Source organism: Plectropomus leopardus, chromosome 5 (assembly GCF_026936395.1).
Source record: "Plectropomus leopardus strain MGB_pleo_1.0 chromosome 5, ASM2693639v1, whole genome shotgun sequence".
Lineage (NCBI taxonomy): Eukaryota > Metazoa > Chordata > Actinopteri > Perciformes > Serranidae > Plectropomus > Plectropomus leopardus.
Genome location: NC_142180.1, coordinates 15,200,824 through 15,217,335, shown reverse-complemented (window position 1 = coordinate 15,217,335; position 16,512 = coordinate 15,200,824). Strand labels below are relative to the sequence as shown.

General features: G+C 40.9%; 1 protein-coding gene across 1 annotated transcript in view; it reads left to right on the top strand.

Annotated features, from left to right (window-relative positions):
- nek7 (NIMA-related kinase 7) overlaps nucleotides 1–16,512 on the top strand; it is a 70,359-nt gene that overhangs the window by 16,890 nt on the left and 36,957 nt on the right. Inside the window, exons 2-4 of the mRNA XM_042515112.2 lie at nucleotides 7,237–7,324; nucleotides 15,105–15,245; nucleotides 15,943–16,005. Coding sequence (XP_042371046.1) covers nucleotides 7,265–7,324; nucleotides 15,105–15,245; nucleotides 15,943–16,005 — 264 coding nt within the window. The 5' untranslated portion in view covers nucleotides 7,237–7,264. The remainder of the gene's footprint in view (nucleotides 1–7,236; nucleotides 7,325–15,104; nucleotides 15,246–15,942; nucleotides 16,006–16,512) is intronic.

The following is a 16,512-nucleotide window of genomic DNA, read 5'->3' as shown; positions in this document are numbered from 1 at the left end:
CCCTAATAGATGTTGCTCGAGGTGGGTTTTTTTTTTCTTCAATTTTGGTTATTCTAAAATAGGTAAATTTAATTCAGAGTAGTATTAAAAAACTCTTAAATCTAACTTGCCTTAAGCAGAAACGCTGTCATAAATTTTTGCTTATTTTCTCTGCTTACATTACAAGATCCTAAAAATAACCATATTGTTATCAGACTCTCAAACACTGATATCTGCACTGGCCTCAAGAATCCAGTTTTTGTCAGGCTATAGTTGGAAGAGCCTGAAAAGCCACAGTGAGTTTGATCAGAAACATACAGACCTAGCTATTAATCCAGCCATGTCCTGCCTGTTGAATAATGAATCCTGTTTGATGTCAGTGTTGTTGTTTGGGTCCTCTGTCAGACTGTTGGAGATTCTGTAATACTCTCATGTGGAGTTGCGCCCTGATTAACTTTATGCTTTTGTAGCTAGATTTGAGGAACGGAGAAGTCTAAATGATTTGACTCTGTAGTGTGTTTGGCTGCCTCTGCAAAGGCTATTTTCAAAGGTTGCTCCCTTTATCTTTGTGTTTTCTTTCTTTTAGATTGAGAGACAATAAAGTTTCCTCTCTTCATTTTCTATTCCATCAAGTCTTGGACGATCTTGCTCAAAGACCTCAAAGACTGGCTCACATGCTGAGGTGTAATTGGTCCTCTCCCACTCTCTGTCTCTCTCTCGGCTCGTTGTCCAACGAACACGAGTGCTCGCACATTTGGGCTAATGATTTTGAATAGTGATTAAAATGAATTGGAGAGTGCGCTGCTTCTGTAGTATCCGGACCCCTCCATCATTAGTGGTCCTCTTCCTCTCTCTTCTTTTTTTTCCTCTTTCCGTATCATCAGTGTTCGTCAAGCAGGGGTTTCAGACGAGGCCTGGGGTGGGCTTTCATGAGCACAGACTCAAAGATTTCTCCACTTCTTGTAATCATGGACACCACTCTTCTAGCACTTTCACTGTCGTCTTCTGGCTCCTCAAAGGTGCCTTTGATTCCCTCACATCCTACACCCAGGCCGGATAGTGTCACATTATATTTTTCCTCTCTCCTTTTTTAACTTACCCCCCAAAAACCCCTCTCTCCACCTCCTTTCTTGCCCGTCTCTGAGCTCATCAGTCTGTGTTCATATTTATTGTCCTCGGATTGAGAGCTGATTTAGCACTCTTCTCTTCGGGGCCGCTTAATTCCAGGACCCTTCCCCTTCACTTCACCATTCATCCCCCTCCCCCCTCCCTCACAGTTTGCCTTGATCCACCTTTTTATAATCGGCTCCCTCTCTTTGTTTTTCCTCTTCTTCTGTTTTAAATGAATAATGCAGAAGGGAGGAAATGGGGATTAAAGAGGAGCTAAAGCCAGTGCCAACTTCTGTGCACAGCTCCACACCGTCTCTCAAAGGACCGAGAACACATCAGGGCTAACAAGCTTCTTTTTTCCCCTTTCCTGCCATTTTTCCCAGTTCTGCATATGTCCCACTTTGTCCTACTCCATCCCTGCTGTCCCCTTCTTACTTTTTCCTTCTCCCACTCAGTTTTGCCCCAGTTGATAGACGATGTGCTCTTTCATACAACTTGTTGTCCACCGTGGCCAACTTGTGTGTACTTTTTGGAGCACTTTTTAGTGAGGAAGAGAAAGTAAAGGAAATAATGTAGAAGAACAGTTCTCTGGCAGAATAGGTTAATAAGCAAGCTACAGAAAATAAAATATTGTTTTAAAAAGCTTTTTTTTTTCCTGGTCAGGAGTTCCCACACATTCATGTAATTGTGGCGGCCTGCCATGAGTAAAACCTGCCACCACATATTGATTTTCTAATTTTGGAGCTGAAACATTTGTTAGTAGCACTACTGAAATATATATACCATTTGATTATTCATTCGCTACACTCTCAGAACATAAAGCATACTTAAGGCACAGAGAGAGCAGCACAATGTCATGTGCAGTGAAGGTAAAACTTAACTGTTTATTGTGCTGATCTCATCAACACATCAATTATCCACCTTGCAACTCAAACTGCTGCTGAGGGAAAAAAAGAGTTCATTAAGTGTTTTACCCATGCTGCATTCAGGAACCCACCAAAACATCAGAATTTATGGAGGAGGCACAGCGTGATGGTGCCTGTCTCTCTTGAAATCTTGAGTTAACAATCAGGAGTGTAATGATCCCCTTATAAAAAAAAACTAAAAATGTTTTTAAACCAGTGGTGTGCTTGGCACAGTCTGTTTTTCAGAAACTGACTCTGTAGAAATCCTGGGTGGCACATAGGTGGCACCATCATAGCCTGACTGCGACAAGCAGCGACAGTCACCTATTGGTCAATCAAGAAAGCCCCAAGATAGATTAGATTGTAAGAGATTTAAAATTTGTGGAGAAGGACCTGCGCTGTGTAAAGATATAAACAGCTCATTCTAATGTAGAATAGAAAACACTACTATTCTTTGTTACGGGTGATTCTAAACTAGTGAAAACATAGCCATGAACATTACTATTTCTACCAGTAGTGTTTAAAATTGCTCTGTAGATCAAGAGAAGTATATGGAAAAGAAGGGGATTTTTCCATTGTCTTAAAAGGGCTGATTTTATTCATGAAGTTTAGTTTACTGGTCACGAGGAGCCTGTGAAAACGGTTGTGTAATGTCTACCATGGTTCTAGATGGAGCTCTCCAAAATTTGAAAAAAAATAACCCTGATGATGTCATCAGATGAGTCCCACAACGTTAAGAAAGTGTAATACATAAATCGCTGAAGTGCCCCTTTTAATTACGGCTGGAATTTTGGATTGGCGCCAAGGTTTTATGGCCTTCAGGGGAACTGGAGCTTTAAGTGACTCTTGACTTAAAGTCTATTTCTTGTTGAGCTGAGGGTATATAGTTCTGCACAGTACAGTGGGGGATGGAGCGCATGTCACAGGAAAATAACGTTAAAAAAAGAAATCACAGATTTGAGATGAGTATGATAGAAGAGGGTGAGAGACAGAGATGTGTAAGTGATTAAGAAAGAAAAGCAAGTGCGAGAACAAAGAAGACTGTTTACAGAAAATTGCTGAATAGTCTTGTTAATACCCTTTTCTTCCCCCCTCTTGTTCCGCCTCTCTCTGTTCCTCCCTTCCCTGCTCTATCATTTAATTACCGACGTGTGATTGGGCCTGCTGTGAGAATGTCGGACTGGAGTCTCACGTTGGATGGAACACAGTCAGAAAACAGTGTTTGTTTACACTCAGTGGTTGGTGGTCTGGATGTGGAGTTTTTTTTCACTACTCAACAGAAAAACAACCATCAGTTTGTCAGAGAGATAAATGGCATTCATGCTAGCTCACTTGCTCCAATGTACTGTAGAGCTCGCCAGTTTTTCTCCGCAGTGAAATGATTATTCACACCTCTCAGCCGTGATGGAAATGGTTGTGGAGAGTTAAATAATATAATAGCTTGACAGCTGATACGATTGTGACTTCAAAGCTGTGAGGTAACACCAATGGCACCAAGTTTAGATGATAAAATCAAAATATATGTAATTTTAAGTCCTCGTCAATTTATAGTACGGTTATATTGCATGTCCTCATGTTTAGCCTGTATCGATTCTGCTTACGCTCTAAACATGGATCTATATCTGCAGCTGCCTCAGACCAAAGCTCTGAACTAGTCCCTGGCATGCATCTATGAATAGTTAGGGGATTTAGCTTTTAGCTGCTGCTGCCCCACCGCTGCCAAAATCCTAGCCAGCCCACCACTATTTCTCGTCCATCATGTCAGAAAGGCTGGTACCTTGAGTTTCCACTGCTGTTTGTGCCCAACAAATGTTTTGGAAGTCAAGAGAGCAGGACCTTTTTATGGATCAGAGATGATGAAAGAAACAGTGAAAAGCGTGGTGGGGTTTCTAAAGACAGACATTTAGTAGCTTTAAGGTCCAAATGATGAAAGTTTAAATCAATCTGCGTGTTTGATTTGTTTCGGTCACAAGGACAAAAGCTGTTTTTGCGCATTACTTGAACTGTGTGTGAATGGGAGCCCCAAGAGTGTGACCTTGACTCATTTGATTGAGCTAGCGTCGTTAATTGTGCTGTTTCCTGGTTTCCTGGTGTGCATTAATCTGACATGGCAGTCTTAATTGATCTTGTTAACGTGGGAATGTGGGAGGCGAAAGAACGTCAAGCAGCTCAGATGCCCCCTGGTTATTTTGACACGTAGACAGTCAGAAACACAAGAGGGTTAGGGAGAGGAGTAAGGGTGCCAGCCCCAATCTAACAAAACACAAGGCTGAAGTGCAAAGAATCACTACAAGAGGCAGGAAGGCCACCTGGGTGGGTGACTTGTAAAGTCCCCTGTGACACCGAAAACAAAATGCCAAGACATGCAGCTAGTCGCCCTCCATCTAATAGGCCCTTTTTTCACCCTAGATAAATGTCTCCATGCACATTCAGGACGTTTTCCAGATTGTCCTAATAGGACCTGAAGCCAAATTAAAAAACATACATTGGGGTTTGGTGTACATTTTTATTTCTGAGGCTGCTGCTCTCTGTTTTTATTCATGTGAAGGGATTAGCATAATTCTTGTACAAGAGCTGACTGGAGGAAAAATGCAAAAACTTTATTTTTTCAAGTTTTTTATTTGATAACGATGATACACATTTGATCATCATCACTGGCATTACAACAACCGTTTCAAACAACCTACTCAATCCTTACAATTTAATAACATTACTACAGACCTCCACAATCGACCGTGACGGTTTATAATGATCCTGTCACAACTGTGCACAGTATGTGGGTCAGTGTATTGTAATGATGCTGTTTGTTTTTGCTCGTCAGTCTTGTAAACATACTAATTCAAAACATCTGATAGATGAAGTTTTACTTTGCGATCACAGGTTTTCCCTGTAGAATAAGTGATTGAATCAAATTGTAATCAACATCCTGCATAGATCTGCATGTTAATGAGGAAAACTGATTATTTTCCCTCCTGAAGACATTAAGGATTTTCAACACATAAGTCAACTTGTTTAGTGTGGGAACAACAAGTAGTGTGTTCTATGATTTTTATGGGAAACATGATTTATTTTGCTCTTACCACTTTGCCTATCTTTTAAGATTGTTTTATTACTGCACAGTCAAAAAAAGGAAGCTTAGTTTGGACACTGGATGGGACACTAGTTAATCAAAATCAATATGGTGTCAATGGTGCATTTACAAATCCTAACCAGTGTTAGGTCTTTACAGAAGTTACGTCAAAAAATTGTTTTTCCTCAGTGGGTTTCAATAAAAACTTATTTAAAAAAAGAACCAAAATATTCAGGATTGGATATTTAACAATGTTTTTCTACTTTGCTTTTTTGCCTTCAGCAGTGGCTGCTTTTAAATCCTTATTATTTGTAAACCTTTTTTTTGCATTTGAATTGATTTATCCGGTTTGAAACAAGCGTTTAATGTAAATTTCAGAAAACAATATTCCCAATATAGTCAATGAAATCCCAGGAGAAATGGTGTTGTGCAAACAGTTATTTTCATGAGCTTCAAAGCTCACATGAAGGCCAGCGAACCCCTGGAAAGAAAACCTGAACTAATCTAAAATAAACAACTACAGCATTTGCAAAATACTTGCATGCTCACGCTCACACATACACATGCTCTCTTACATGCACATATTAAAGAACCCCCCAACACACAAACCTGCACTTACAATGCCGTGCGTATATACGTATACATATTGCAGATGTCCAATTAGCATTATTAACCTTTAGTAAAAAGGACTGACAACATCAGCAGAGAGACGGCTCCGCTGCGCCATTCTCCTCACTCCATTGTACCAGGGGATTTTTAATTGGCCTGGGAGGTTTGAGGCGACAGAGACGAGAGACAGTTAGAAATACACAAATGACAGACTGACAGATCAGCAGACAGACGGCCTTCACTCTAGTGGAAAAACATGCAAATGTCCCACTGTGAAGTGTTTTGTGTCCCTTTAAGCTTTGTGGAACTTTAATGTGTGTGTTTGTCCATTTGTATTTGCATGCATGTACAGTATTCATGTAAATTTTGCAAAGAGACAACAGATCATCATAAAACCCTAAACTAGAATCTGGATGGGTAGCAAGCCATATATAGTATTATTCTTTTTTTTTCCTCCTTTACTGACTACTGAATATGCAAAGTCTGGCCTTTTTTTTTTTTTTTTTTTTTTTTTTAAATCTACCCCTGTCAATAGCTTCTGCTCCTTAATGCTTTTGCCTAGTGTGTGTATGCAGATACATGTGTACCCCAGCATGTACACACTCTTTAACATCACAGTGTGTGTTCACCCATTTCTTTATCCTGTGTATTGAATACATGCAAACACCTCATTTCACATACACGTTAACTTGTGAATGCCACATAATTGCTTTAAAGCATGCACTGTATCATATGTAAATTATAAATAAATTGGTGTGAATTGGTAGGCTGTGTAACATGTAAATACACATTATGTGCATTATAGTATGCATGGGAAGCGATCCCAGGGCAGCTGTCAAAATCAGAGTTCCTCTCACATGCATGAGTTAGGTGGAGACTGGAATCATAAGCTAATTGCATGTGTGAATATAATTTTTGCATCATACTCTTCAAGATTTGTCTAAATTATTCAATCAGGTAGCATTTTGTATTATGGCACTGTCTGATTTAAGTGAGGTGATAAGCCAAGCAACTGGTGGTAGAGTATCTTATGCAATTAGTTTGCTTCTAGGCTACAAGCCAGAACATGCAATTAAACAGCACTGTGGCAAACACTCATACCCAACACACTCACCTCTGTATGGCCTATATTTTCTCAGAAAATGAAGAAGAACTGCGTAAATTCCGGTATAATCAGTAATTCCCATGAAAGGTTCCTTGGAGGAATGCCAAGGAAATATAGAGTGGCATTATCTCTTCTTTGTTCAGATTAATATCGCTGCCCGCTGTAGCTCTGCCATACTGCAACTTGAGAGGAACCCAGACAAAGAGTGTCAAATCCACAGGCATGACGTGGGATCCAGTTCTGCTGAAACTGGATACTGGCTGCAACCAGCGCTCAAGAGTTTAGTGCTGAACAACAGAGAACAGTCGTCCAGTTGACTGAGGTTATTATTTTCTGTTGCGAAATGCTGTTGTAGAATTTACTGGTATTTTTAAAGGAAATAACTGCTCAGTGTTTCATCTGTTGTTCAGTGTTGGGTTGACTAACCAGAAGTTGTATTTCGTGTGTTTGATTCTCAGAGGTGTAAAGGATCAAGCTCCTAACACCATGGATATGGACACGCAGCCACAAGGACAGCAAGCAGCCGTGCCAGTCTTTCAACCCCAGGTAGACTCCACACACACAGACACACACATGACCACGAGCCAAACCGCTAACTTGGGTTGTAAAGTAGGATCACATGTAAAATCAGATGATGAAAATTGTCAGCTGGCAGATATTTTGTTGCACCTTTTATACACTGGGAGCTTCTTTTTAATCTCTGGTTGTTTTAGGCCATCGTGAGCAATGCTGCAATGAAATATCTTGACAAAACAAGATATTTTAAGACATCATCTTGGGTTTGGGAAACGCTGATGGAAATATTTTACCATCCACGTACACTTAGACTGATTAATCGAGAAAATGATCAACAGAATATTTATACTGATCAACATATTTTGCCATCCTTTTTATAGATCAAACTACGTATTGATTCATTGAGAAAATAAACGGATTAATTGACAATAAACATTTCCAAGGAATGTAGCATCATAAAATATTTATCTATATGATGTACTCATGTTGCTAAAGGTGTCTATTTCAGTAAATCATTTGTTACAGCGATGTCAAATTTCTCATATAGTGGGCATTTTTTGTTACATTCAATCAGGATTGTGGCACTACAAAGTGTTTCCCTGTATATTTATTGACACGAGGGGAAGTATTTAATATTTTGTGAAGATATTTTCCCTTCATCCATTCATTGCAAGCACAGTATCCCACCTTCTTTTTTATTTCAGACTGTAAATATTCTGCATTACCCTTTTTCTCTGCGCGTCAATCCTGCCGTGCCTTTCAGAGCACACTGTAGCCTGTGTGTGAGACAGACAGCAGTGGATGAATGTTGAGTTGTTTCTATTGATCAGAGCTCTGAAGGCTGGCAGAGCCTGGCCTCCCTGCATGCCTCTCTTGGTTCGATACAACTCAGGTTTGCTCCGTGCAGATCTGGTCATTGTTGGATTTTAATACCGCCCTCCAACATCAGGTCCATTGATTTCTTTCCAGAAGGATGTTTTTGCCTCCATAACTATTGAATAGACTTTTAACAAAGAGGATCATCCATATGCCCCAGAGTAAATGTGGATTTTTTTTAGAGGAAGAAACAACACTAAAAATAGGCCTGTACTCTCAATTGTTGTTTTTCTTGCGTATGCAAGGGCACTGCAACATTAACACAGGAATTGCCAAGGGGGTTAATTTATTCTAAGATTTGTAATTGCAAAATTAAGGATAATTGGGTTGCACACAGAAGAAAGTCAGATAAAAGCTCTAATGATTTATTTCACTTAGGAAACACCCCCCCCCACACACACACGCATACACACACAGACACTAGATCTTCCACTGATCTCCCAACAGTTGATTGTGTGTTATTGTTCAGGCTTAATGATTTCTCTCTGTGTGTTTTTCCACTCTATTTCTAGCAGTTTACATCAGTGTTAATTCTGTGCTTGGGTTATTTGGTGGCATAGTGAACTTTCTATGTTGCGTCATGTTTTTTCACTCTTATAGAAGATGTCTGAACTGATTTCACATTTAGTGAGAGATGGGGAGAAAGAGTCAGAGTATGTAGATGGCTGTCTAAGCACCATCCAGATGGGTGTCTTTCAACAAGTCCTGTATCTGTTTCACACTTTCCCAAGGTTCAGTCTGCTCGGCAGCACGGGGGAAAAAAAACCCACCAGCCTCCTCCTGAAGAAATCTGAATTGTATATGTGATGAAGGATATTCTGTATCGCTTGCAATATCATTTCTCTTGGTCCCGGAGGTATGATGCATATGCATTAGGTAAACGAGATGAGCTGGTAAGATGTGCATTTTTAATGGTGCATTTGCTCTTTGAGTGAGTGGGAGGGTTGGTGAGGAGGCCCCCTCAGATCAGATTTTGATCGTCACTGCAGAGTTTGACAGACACAGATCTGTCTGTAAGCGCTGAGACAAGGCGGTGCGGTTGTGGAGCAGATTGAGAGGAGAAGAACGATAGGCACCTTTGGGGTGAATCCTGCCGGTTGGCTGAGGATGAATATTGCATGGTGCTGCGCTCAAGGGGGCAGGTGACTGGTGGCCTCCCTGCCTGCCAGTTGCTGTCTCTGTCTCTCATTGTGTCCCTTCCTGTCCCTCTTGGAGACTACATCCACAGTAATCTGACTCATTCTTTAAACACTGTTTACATGTGGAAGATTTATGTCTACACTAAAATTTTGAGGTTGTTTTTGTGGAGGTTCCTCTCCGTACTAAAATGTATGAACCAAAAGAAACAAACCAAATGACAATATCTCCTACTCATCCTGTTTCGGTCAGTAAACAACAAAACTGTGCATTACAGCCAACATCTGGTTAGCCCTGAGAAAGACACGGTTATTAGTTTGGTGTCAACTGATTAAACCTCTGTTCTGGGTTTTAATAAAGCTAAACTTGCAATCCATTTGTTCTCATGTATACAGTTTTTTAATTTTTTTTTTGTCCAACATCTCATCAAGCAGAAAATGTTGTTTTATTTTGTCATAATTGCTAACTGTTAATGAGGTTAACACTATTTTCTAGGGTACTGCACTGAATGTTGGTCACTACTTTATGACTTCAAACATCATATGAAAAAATAAATATAAATACTAGGGATGCACAGACTAAGGTTTTTGGCTGATATAGATACAGATATAGATATACTGATGCATTTTATTTTATATTGCAGGTAAAACAACTAATTTCTCCTTCAAACAACTGCTTTTATTCTTGCCAACAACCAAATTTTCGCAAGATTACATTTGAACACAACATGAGAACATTATAATGTAACTTTGCCTAATACTCATTTTTAGGGATGCGTGATAATATCAGCACATTATCATTATCAGCAGATATCAGCTTCAAAATGAAATATCTGCATCAGCCCAAAATAAACATTTGTGCCGATATGACACTTAAACAGTGCAGATCAAAGTTGCCCTGGTTTTGGCTATTGTTAGGATTAGCAATAGCCAAATATCCAAGACTGTAAAAGTGGGATGAATTTTACAGTTTTGTATAAAATTGCTGTGTTTTAGTGTCTCAAGGCTGCAGATAGTCTAGAGCCCTGCTTTTTAGCCTGTACAAAATTACAAGAAGTGACACAGCAGAAAAAGGTCAGCCACTGCCATCAGTGATGCCACCTTATTTACTGACAGGCCAATAGCAGTCTACAAGGCGTATGTTGCCTGACAAATTGGCCAATAAACTGGTGCATCCCTGATAAATATAGGTAATAACAACGCATGTATTGTGTGATCAGCTGTTAAGATTTAGAATGAATTTAGGTTGGATTAAGCTACCAGGTTTAAGGCACAGACCGTGAGTCCGCATCGCTCCAGGCTTGTGTCTGACCTGGGACCCTTGTTGCTTTTCTTTCCTCATTTCCTCTTATTTTTCTTCCGTGTACTTTGTATTTTTTCTCATCCACACTGAAGCGACACAGCCACAGCCTCACTCTATAGATTATGTTTTTAAATGCTTAGTTTTCGGTTGTGTAAAATTCTTGTATAGTCTACTAAAATTGAGAGATGTGTTTTTTTTAATTAAGCCTGCTTGGTGTGGACGCACCCTGAGTTTGTCTCTGTCTCTGTGACTGCATCCCTTGCTGTCTCTGTCCATGGGAGACCGCACCTCTCTGCCGCCGCTGGCCTTCTGTGGCAGCCGTTGGCACTGCTGGGCTGTCACATCACACCCTCGCCCCTCTGCTGCTTGTCTTTCCCCCCTCTCCCTCTCCCTCTCTCTCTCACTCTCCCTCTCTCTCCCTCTTCCACCCTCCATGTGTCTTGTCAGTTGTGTTTGGCAGTGGTGTCATTATTGGGCAGCCCGTATCACACTTCTTTCGATGAGCTGTCTGTCTGCTCTCCCTCTGTCTCTCGCTCTCCTCCTTCTCTCTCTTTTTCAATCCCCCTGCTAGTGAGTTGCCTATGGCGCTTGTGTGTCACCTTTATACCCAAGACACGCTGTCCCTCACAGACGTTACCCATAATGCCTTGCACGGCTGCCACTTATCTCCATCCCCTGCAGCTTGTCCCCATCACCAACCAAAATGATGTGAGTGAGAAGAGTAAGCACACCACAGAAATGTAAGTCAAGACAAACATGAAGACAGTCTGTAAATTGAAAGTCAGAATTAAAGAGATGGCAATAATCAAGGGGCCTATCAGTTTCTTTGTTTCAGCCTTTATTTATAACAAAGCCTGGACTCAGCGATCATTTCTGACATCTGACTTCTGACCCTGAGTATAGTCATTTACCAGTTTTTAAATGACGAAGTTTGTGATGGACAAATGCAAAACAGTGATTAATGTATTTCAGATCAATATGAAGCTTTGTGCTGAAGCACTCTGAATATTTTTTCTCCTTAGGAAGAATCAAATATGTACCCCCAGTAGCATTTGCTTTACCCATTCAAATGAACAAGAAACACAACACTTGTTCTTCTGAAAGCTCCAGTAGGTAAGCCTTCATGCTTGGGCTCTATCATTGTATTTGACAAACACACAAACAATCAAGTTTGGATCCTGACAAGCAGCAGTCTGTATAACCCACTCCTCCCAGTTTTGTTCAGACACTGACCCCTGTGTCATTCAGGGTCACTCCTCTGTGACTTCCCCTTATGTGTGTGAGTGTGTCTGCTTGGCAGGGCCTTGTGTTTCAGCTGGGAGCTCCTGATTGTGTGACACCCGTGTGCGGCAGATGAGACGGCCTGTCACTCAGCTTTGGCCTGGCTGCCCTTTGAAGGCCAGGCCAGGGGGCGAAGAGGTGCCGCAAATGGCCTGTGAAGTTTACATACACTGCCCACTGCTAAACAGATTAGCTCTAATGAAGTGTCTAATGCCGGGGCCGCTGGCTGACATAATCCTGCCTGGCAGCCCGGCCCCTTGGCTGCCAAAAAAGCCGCCCTCCCTCCAGCCCTCTCTTCCGCCCTCGCACGGCCTCTGCTGCCACCCAGGGCGACTCCACACAGGGAGGTGCCCACTGTTAATCATGCCGGACAGTGTGCGATCTGACATGCAAATGTAGGTCATTGCATATGTAAATGTGTGATTAGGGGGCTGGCATGCCAGGACACATTAGCAAGACTGTGCTCTCAGCAGGCGGTTGTCACAGCGCTTTAGAGGCTCATGCTAACATTTGTCAAGCTACCACGCAGCGAATGAAAGCAATGCCCTCTTGTCCTCTCTGCCCCCCCCCCACTCCCTCCCTCTCCCTCCCTCCCTCTCTCTCTGAATTTATACACCTCGAACTGTCCATCCTTGCACAAATGCTTCTGTCACCCTTATGACAAGTCATTGCACAATATGGTCAGACCGTCAATGTGACGCACCTTTTTGATCTTTGTTTCGGTTTGCCTATTTCCTGTCTTCTACACAAGTTTATTTCATATGTGAAGTCCACACTGGAACAATATGCTACTGTTGTTAAAACATTCAGTAGTAGCTATCAGCAAAGCATTTTTTTGTTGAGTTGCTGTAATGTTGAACAATAGGCTGTGGAACAGTGTGTCATGCTCTCTGTCACAGTGACTCTCAGACAGCTCGGCATGATGGTGGTGTCATGCTGAAAAATGCACACACTTCGACGGTGTTAAGTGTTAATTGGACAGGCCATCTAATTGGCTCGCGCCTCTTCCTTTGGCTGTCAACTTTCAACTCTAAAAAACAATGAAATGCTTAAATTGGTTGCCGCCAGCCCACCATTACAGCCGTGATACCTTTATGAACAATCCTTTTTGGAGTTGTGCTTCTTTCACCATTGATGTGTGTACCTTTGTATTTTTTTAATAAAGCTATAGGTTAATCTGTGCTAGACATTATTCAGTCTTGGGTTGATTTTGTCAGCATGCAGACAATTACACAAGTGATAAAAGCACTCCACTTGATTGTTGTCAACAGTAAACATTTTGGCTTACATTATAAGACAAATTCTTATTGTTGACCACTAAAACTGACAAAATTAGAAGATTTCTTTGACTGTCAAATAAACAAAAAGATTAAAAAAATTGCATGTTCCAACAGCTCAAATGGCAGCATTTGCTGCTTAATATAATTGTAAATTGAATATTTGTGGGTTAGTGACTATTGACTGGATAAAACAACCAATCTGAAGATGTAACTATTTGCTCTTTAAAGTTGAGATGGGCAAACCTTTTTTTTTTTTTTTTTTTACACTTTACAGACTAAAATTTAGGGGTGTGGGAAAAAACATGTTACTGCAATATTTTTGTGTGGCAATGTTGTATCAATACACAGACACCAAGGATGTTTTTTTTGTGTAAATCTTAAATATTAAAAATAAAAAATAAAGTTTGGGTGGCCAACTAGATGAATATAATCGATAGCTTTTCTTAGTCCACTGCATACAATTTGCAAAAACAGTTACAGAACGGAGATGAACAGACCGAAAAACTTAATCTTAAAAGATAAAACCGATTTTAAAAGTAGCTCTTGAAAAAGGTGATAAATTACAATAAATGTTATTGCAATACTCAGCATATCGTCACATGTTTATAATCACAATAATATTGTATTGTATTAAGTATCATGATAATGTTGCATTATGGGCCCTTTGATGTTGAAGAAGTCAGTTATGAAAAAACAGTTTGTTGCAGCCCTATTAACCACACACTAAACTTATTTTCTTTTACAGTATTTTTGTTAGGTTTAATCGTTCGTTTTTCATTAAATCTTATCCTTTGTAATAACTGGACGGCTAAGGGAATCCTAAAAAGCCTCTTTGATGGTAACTCTGTCAAACAGAGTTCTTGTGTGTTTTAGTGCTTGGAAGATTAATTTTTGACCTTCTCCCTCTCTTTGTCTTTCTTTCGTCCGGCCCAAGTCGCTTGCCCCTGAGCTGCTCTCACGGCCACACTAGCAGAAGTGCTGGTGACATGTGGCATTCTGATATCTGTCACCTTCTGTTTCCTCCCGCCGACGCCTTGTACAAGTTTACCAAAACGCTGGAAAGGTCATGCAGCCTGCTCTGTGTTTTTTTTCACACATTATATCCAAGGGGCTCATTCTGGTTTATTTTTGAGTGTTTTTCTTTTTTTTTTAATTGTGGAAGGTGATTGTTTCAGCCTTCACAGCCAATCGTGTAACGAGGAGAGGATTCCTGTGGTGTGTGGCCCAGTGCCAAAACTGTCACTGATATGACTTGGCAGACAAAGGAAGGAGGAGGACTTTGGATTCCTTTGAATTTAAAAACCAAGTTAGGTGGAATGATGAGGTGCCTGCAATTATGTAATAGGATATGTTATTTTACTCTTGCAGGGAAAAGATTTTAGATCACAGTTCACCATAGATCACATTTACTTCAGGGAGGTCAGAATGCTGGTTTAGCCACAAAATAGCACCCAGGAAGCCAAGAGAGGTTCACTTGCCTGCTTAGAAAGTATGAGGTGTAATTAAAGGGTTTACATTAATCCACATCTGCAATTATGATAAAAGATTGCTAACTGTAGTAATACATTAAACAAGGATTTCCCTCCATCTATGGGCTTAATTCAGAATATCTGGTGCTGCTTGAAAGTGTGTGCGTATCCCTTCACACATCAGCTTAATGCCAGTCAAATCATCAGCAGCCTAGAGCAGCCTCTCAGCAAAACAAACTACAGAAGCTGGGGCCTCACCATAGTTTCACCCGCATTCTGCAGCCCTCATCCTTTCCTCTTTCAGTAATGTGGAGCTAGTTGCACTTCAATGAGAAATACATCTGCACAATGTTTGTAATTCATTTTTTTCCCCCTTTTGCAATATTCATGTATGCATATGCTTTGTGAACAAGCACATGTGTGTGTGTGTGCGCGCAGTTAATAGAATTGTTTTTCATGTTTCAGAAACCATTACAACCAGACATGGGCCATAACTCACTGGCAAACTTCCAGATTGAGAAGAAGATTGGACGTGGACAATTTAGTGAGGTGTACAGGGCGAGGTACCTGTTAGACAACACATCAGTGGCCCTGAAGAAAGTCCAGGTATGACGCAGTAATACTTCATCGACAAAGTGATTCATCTCACCTTCCTGTACAACATTCAGCTGTAGTCGAAAGTCATCATACCATTACACCTCTTCTTTTTATGCAACTTCGTGAACTCATGAAAGCTTGGTGAATTAAACACAAATAGCATGCCACTGTGCTAAAAAAATGCAAGAAAAGAGTAACCACGTTCTTATATGTTCATTAGTATGTGTAAATTAAACTACTGCTTAACACTATTGACCACACTGAGAAACCATTACCACTAAAATATGCATTTTACATTCAGTATACACACACACACACACACACACACACACACACACACACACACACACACACACACACACACACACACACACAAACAAACAAACACACAAACACACCACCACCAGGAGGATATGCTGCTCTGGCTGAGCATGTATACACACACACACACACGCACACACACCTCACACACACCCCACAGAGGGATATGTGTGTGTTACTCAGATGTGAAACACCTGTAGTCACTCCAACGTCACCCTTTAGATAACAGCAACCATGTTTTTTGTTCAGTGTTTTTTTCCTATTTTCTCTCCATCTCTCCATCTTTACATTTCTTGAATATGTCATAACACCCCTCTCTGTCCTCTCTCTCTCTCTTTCTCTCTCTCTCTCGCTGTCTCTCTCTCCCCTTTTGATCTCTTGATAGATATTCGACTTGATGGATGCCAAAGCTCGGCAAGATTGCATCAAAGAGATAGATCTCCTTAAGGTAAAGAACCAGAGAGGAGGGAGACGGCGTCATGTGCAGCGCTCTGTTCTCTTAAGGTGCCTCAGCTGAGACCTTCCTCCACAGGAAAACAATTGATCTGCACCAGACGGCTAGGATTTGTGTGTGTTGATGTGTGGGCACATGCATTTGTGTGCACGTAGCTCCTTGCATGGCTATGAATGCAGAGGGGTGTTTGCACACACAAGTGAGAATCTTTATGAGTATGTGTGTGTGACCGTACAGTACATGTGTATTACTGTCTCCACATGTCTTTAAGCTTGAGTGTGTGTGTGCAGGGGTGCACCAGTGTAACATCCCTCCAGGCTCACATTGACTCTTTTTTTAAATGCCAAAACTATTGTTTTTTATCTTTTTGTAATGTTTAGAGCCGGGCAACAGTGCATCAGCATGGAAATTTAGCAGTCTCCCTCATGTGCCTCTTGATGTTTTACCTCCTCCCTTTTCTGATCTTGCTTTCCTTTTTTTTTCTCCAACGAAGTGGTTTCA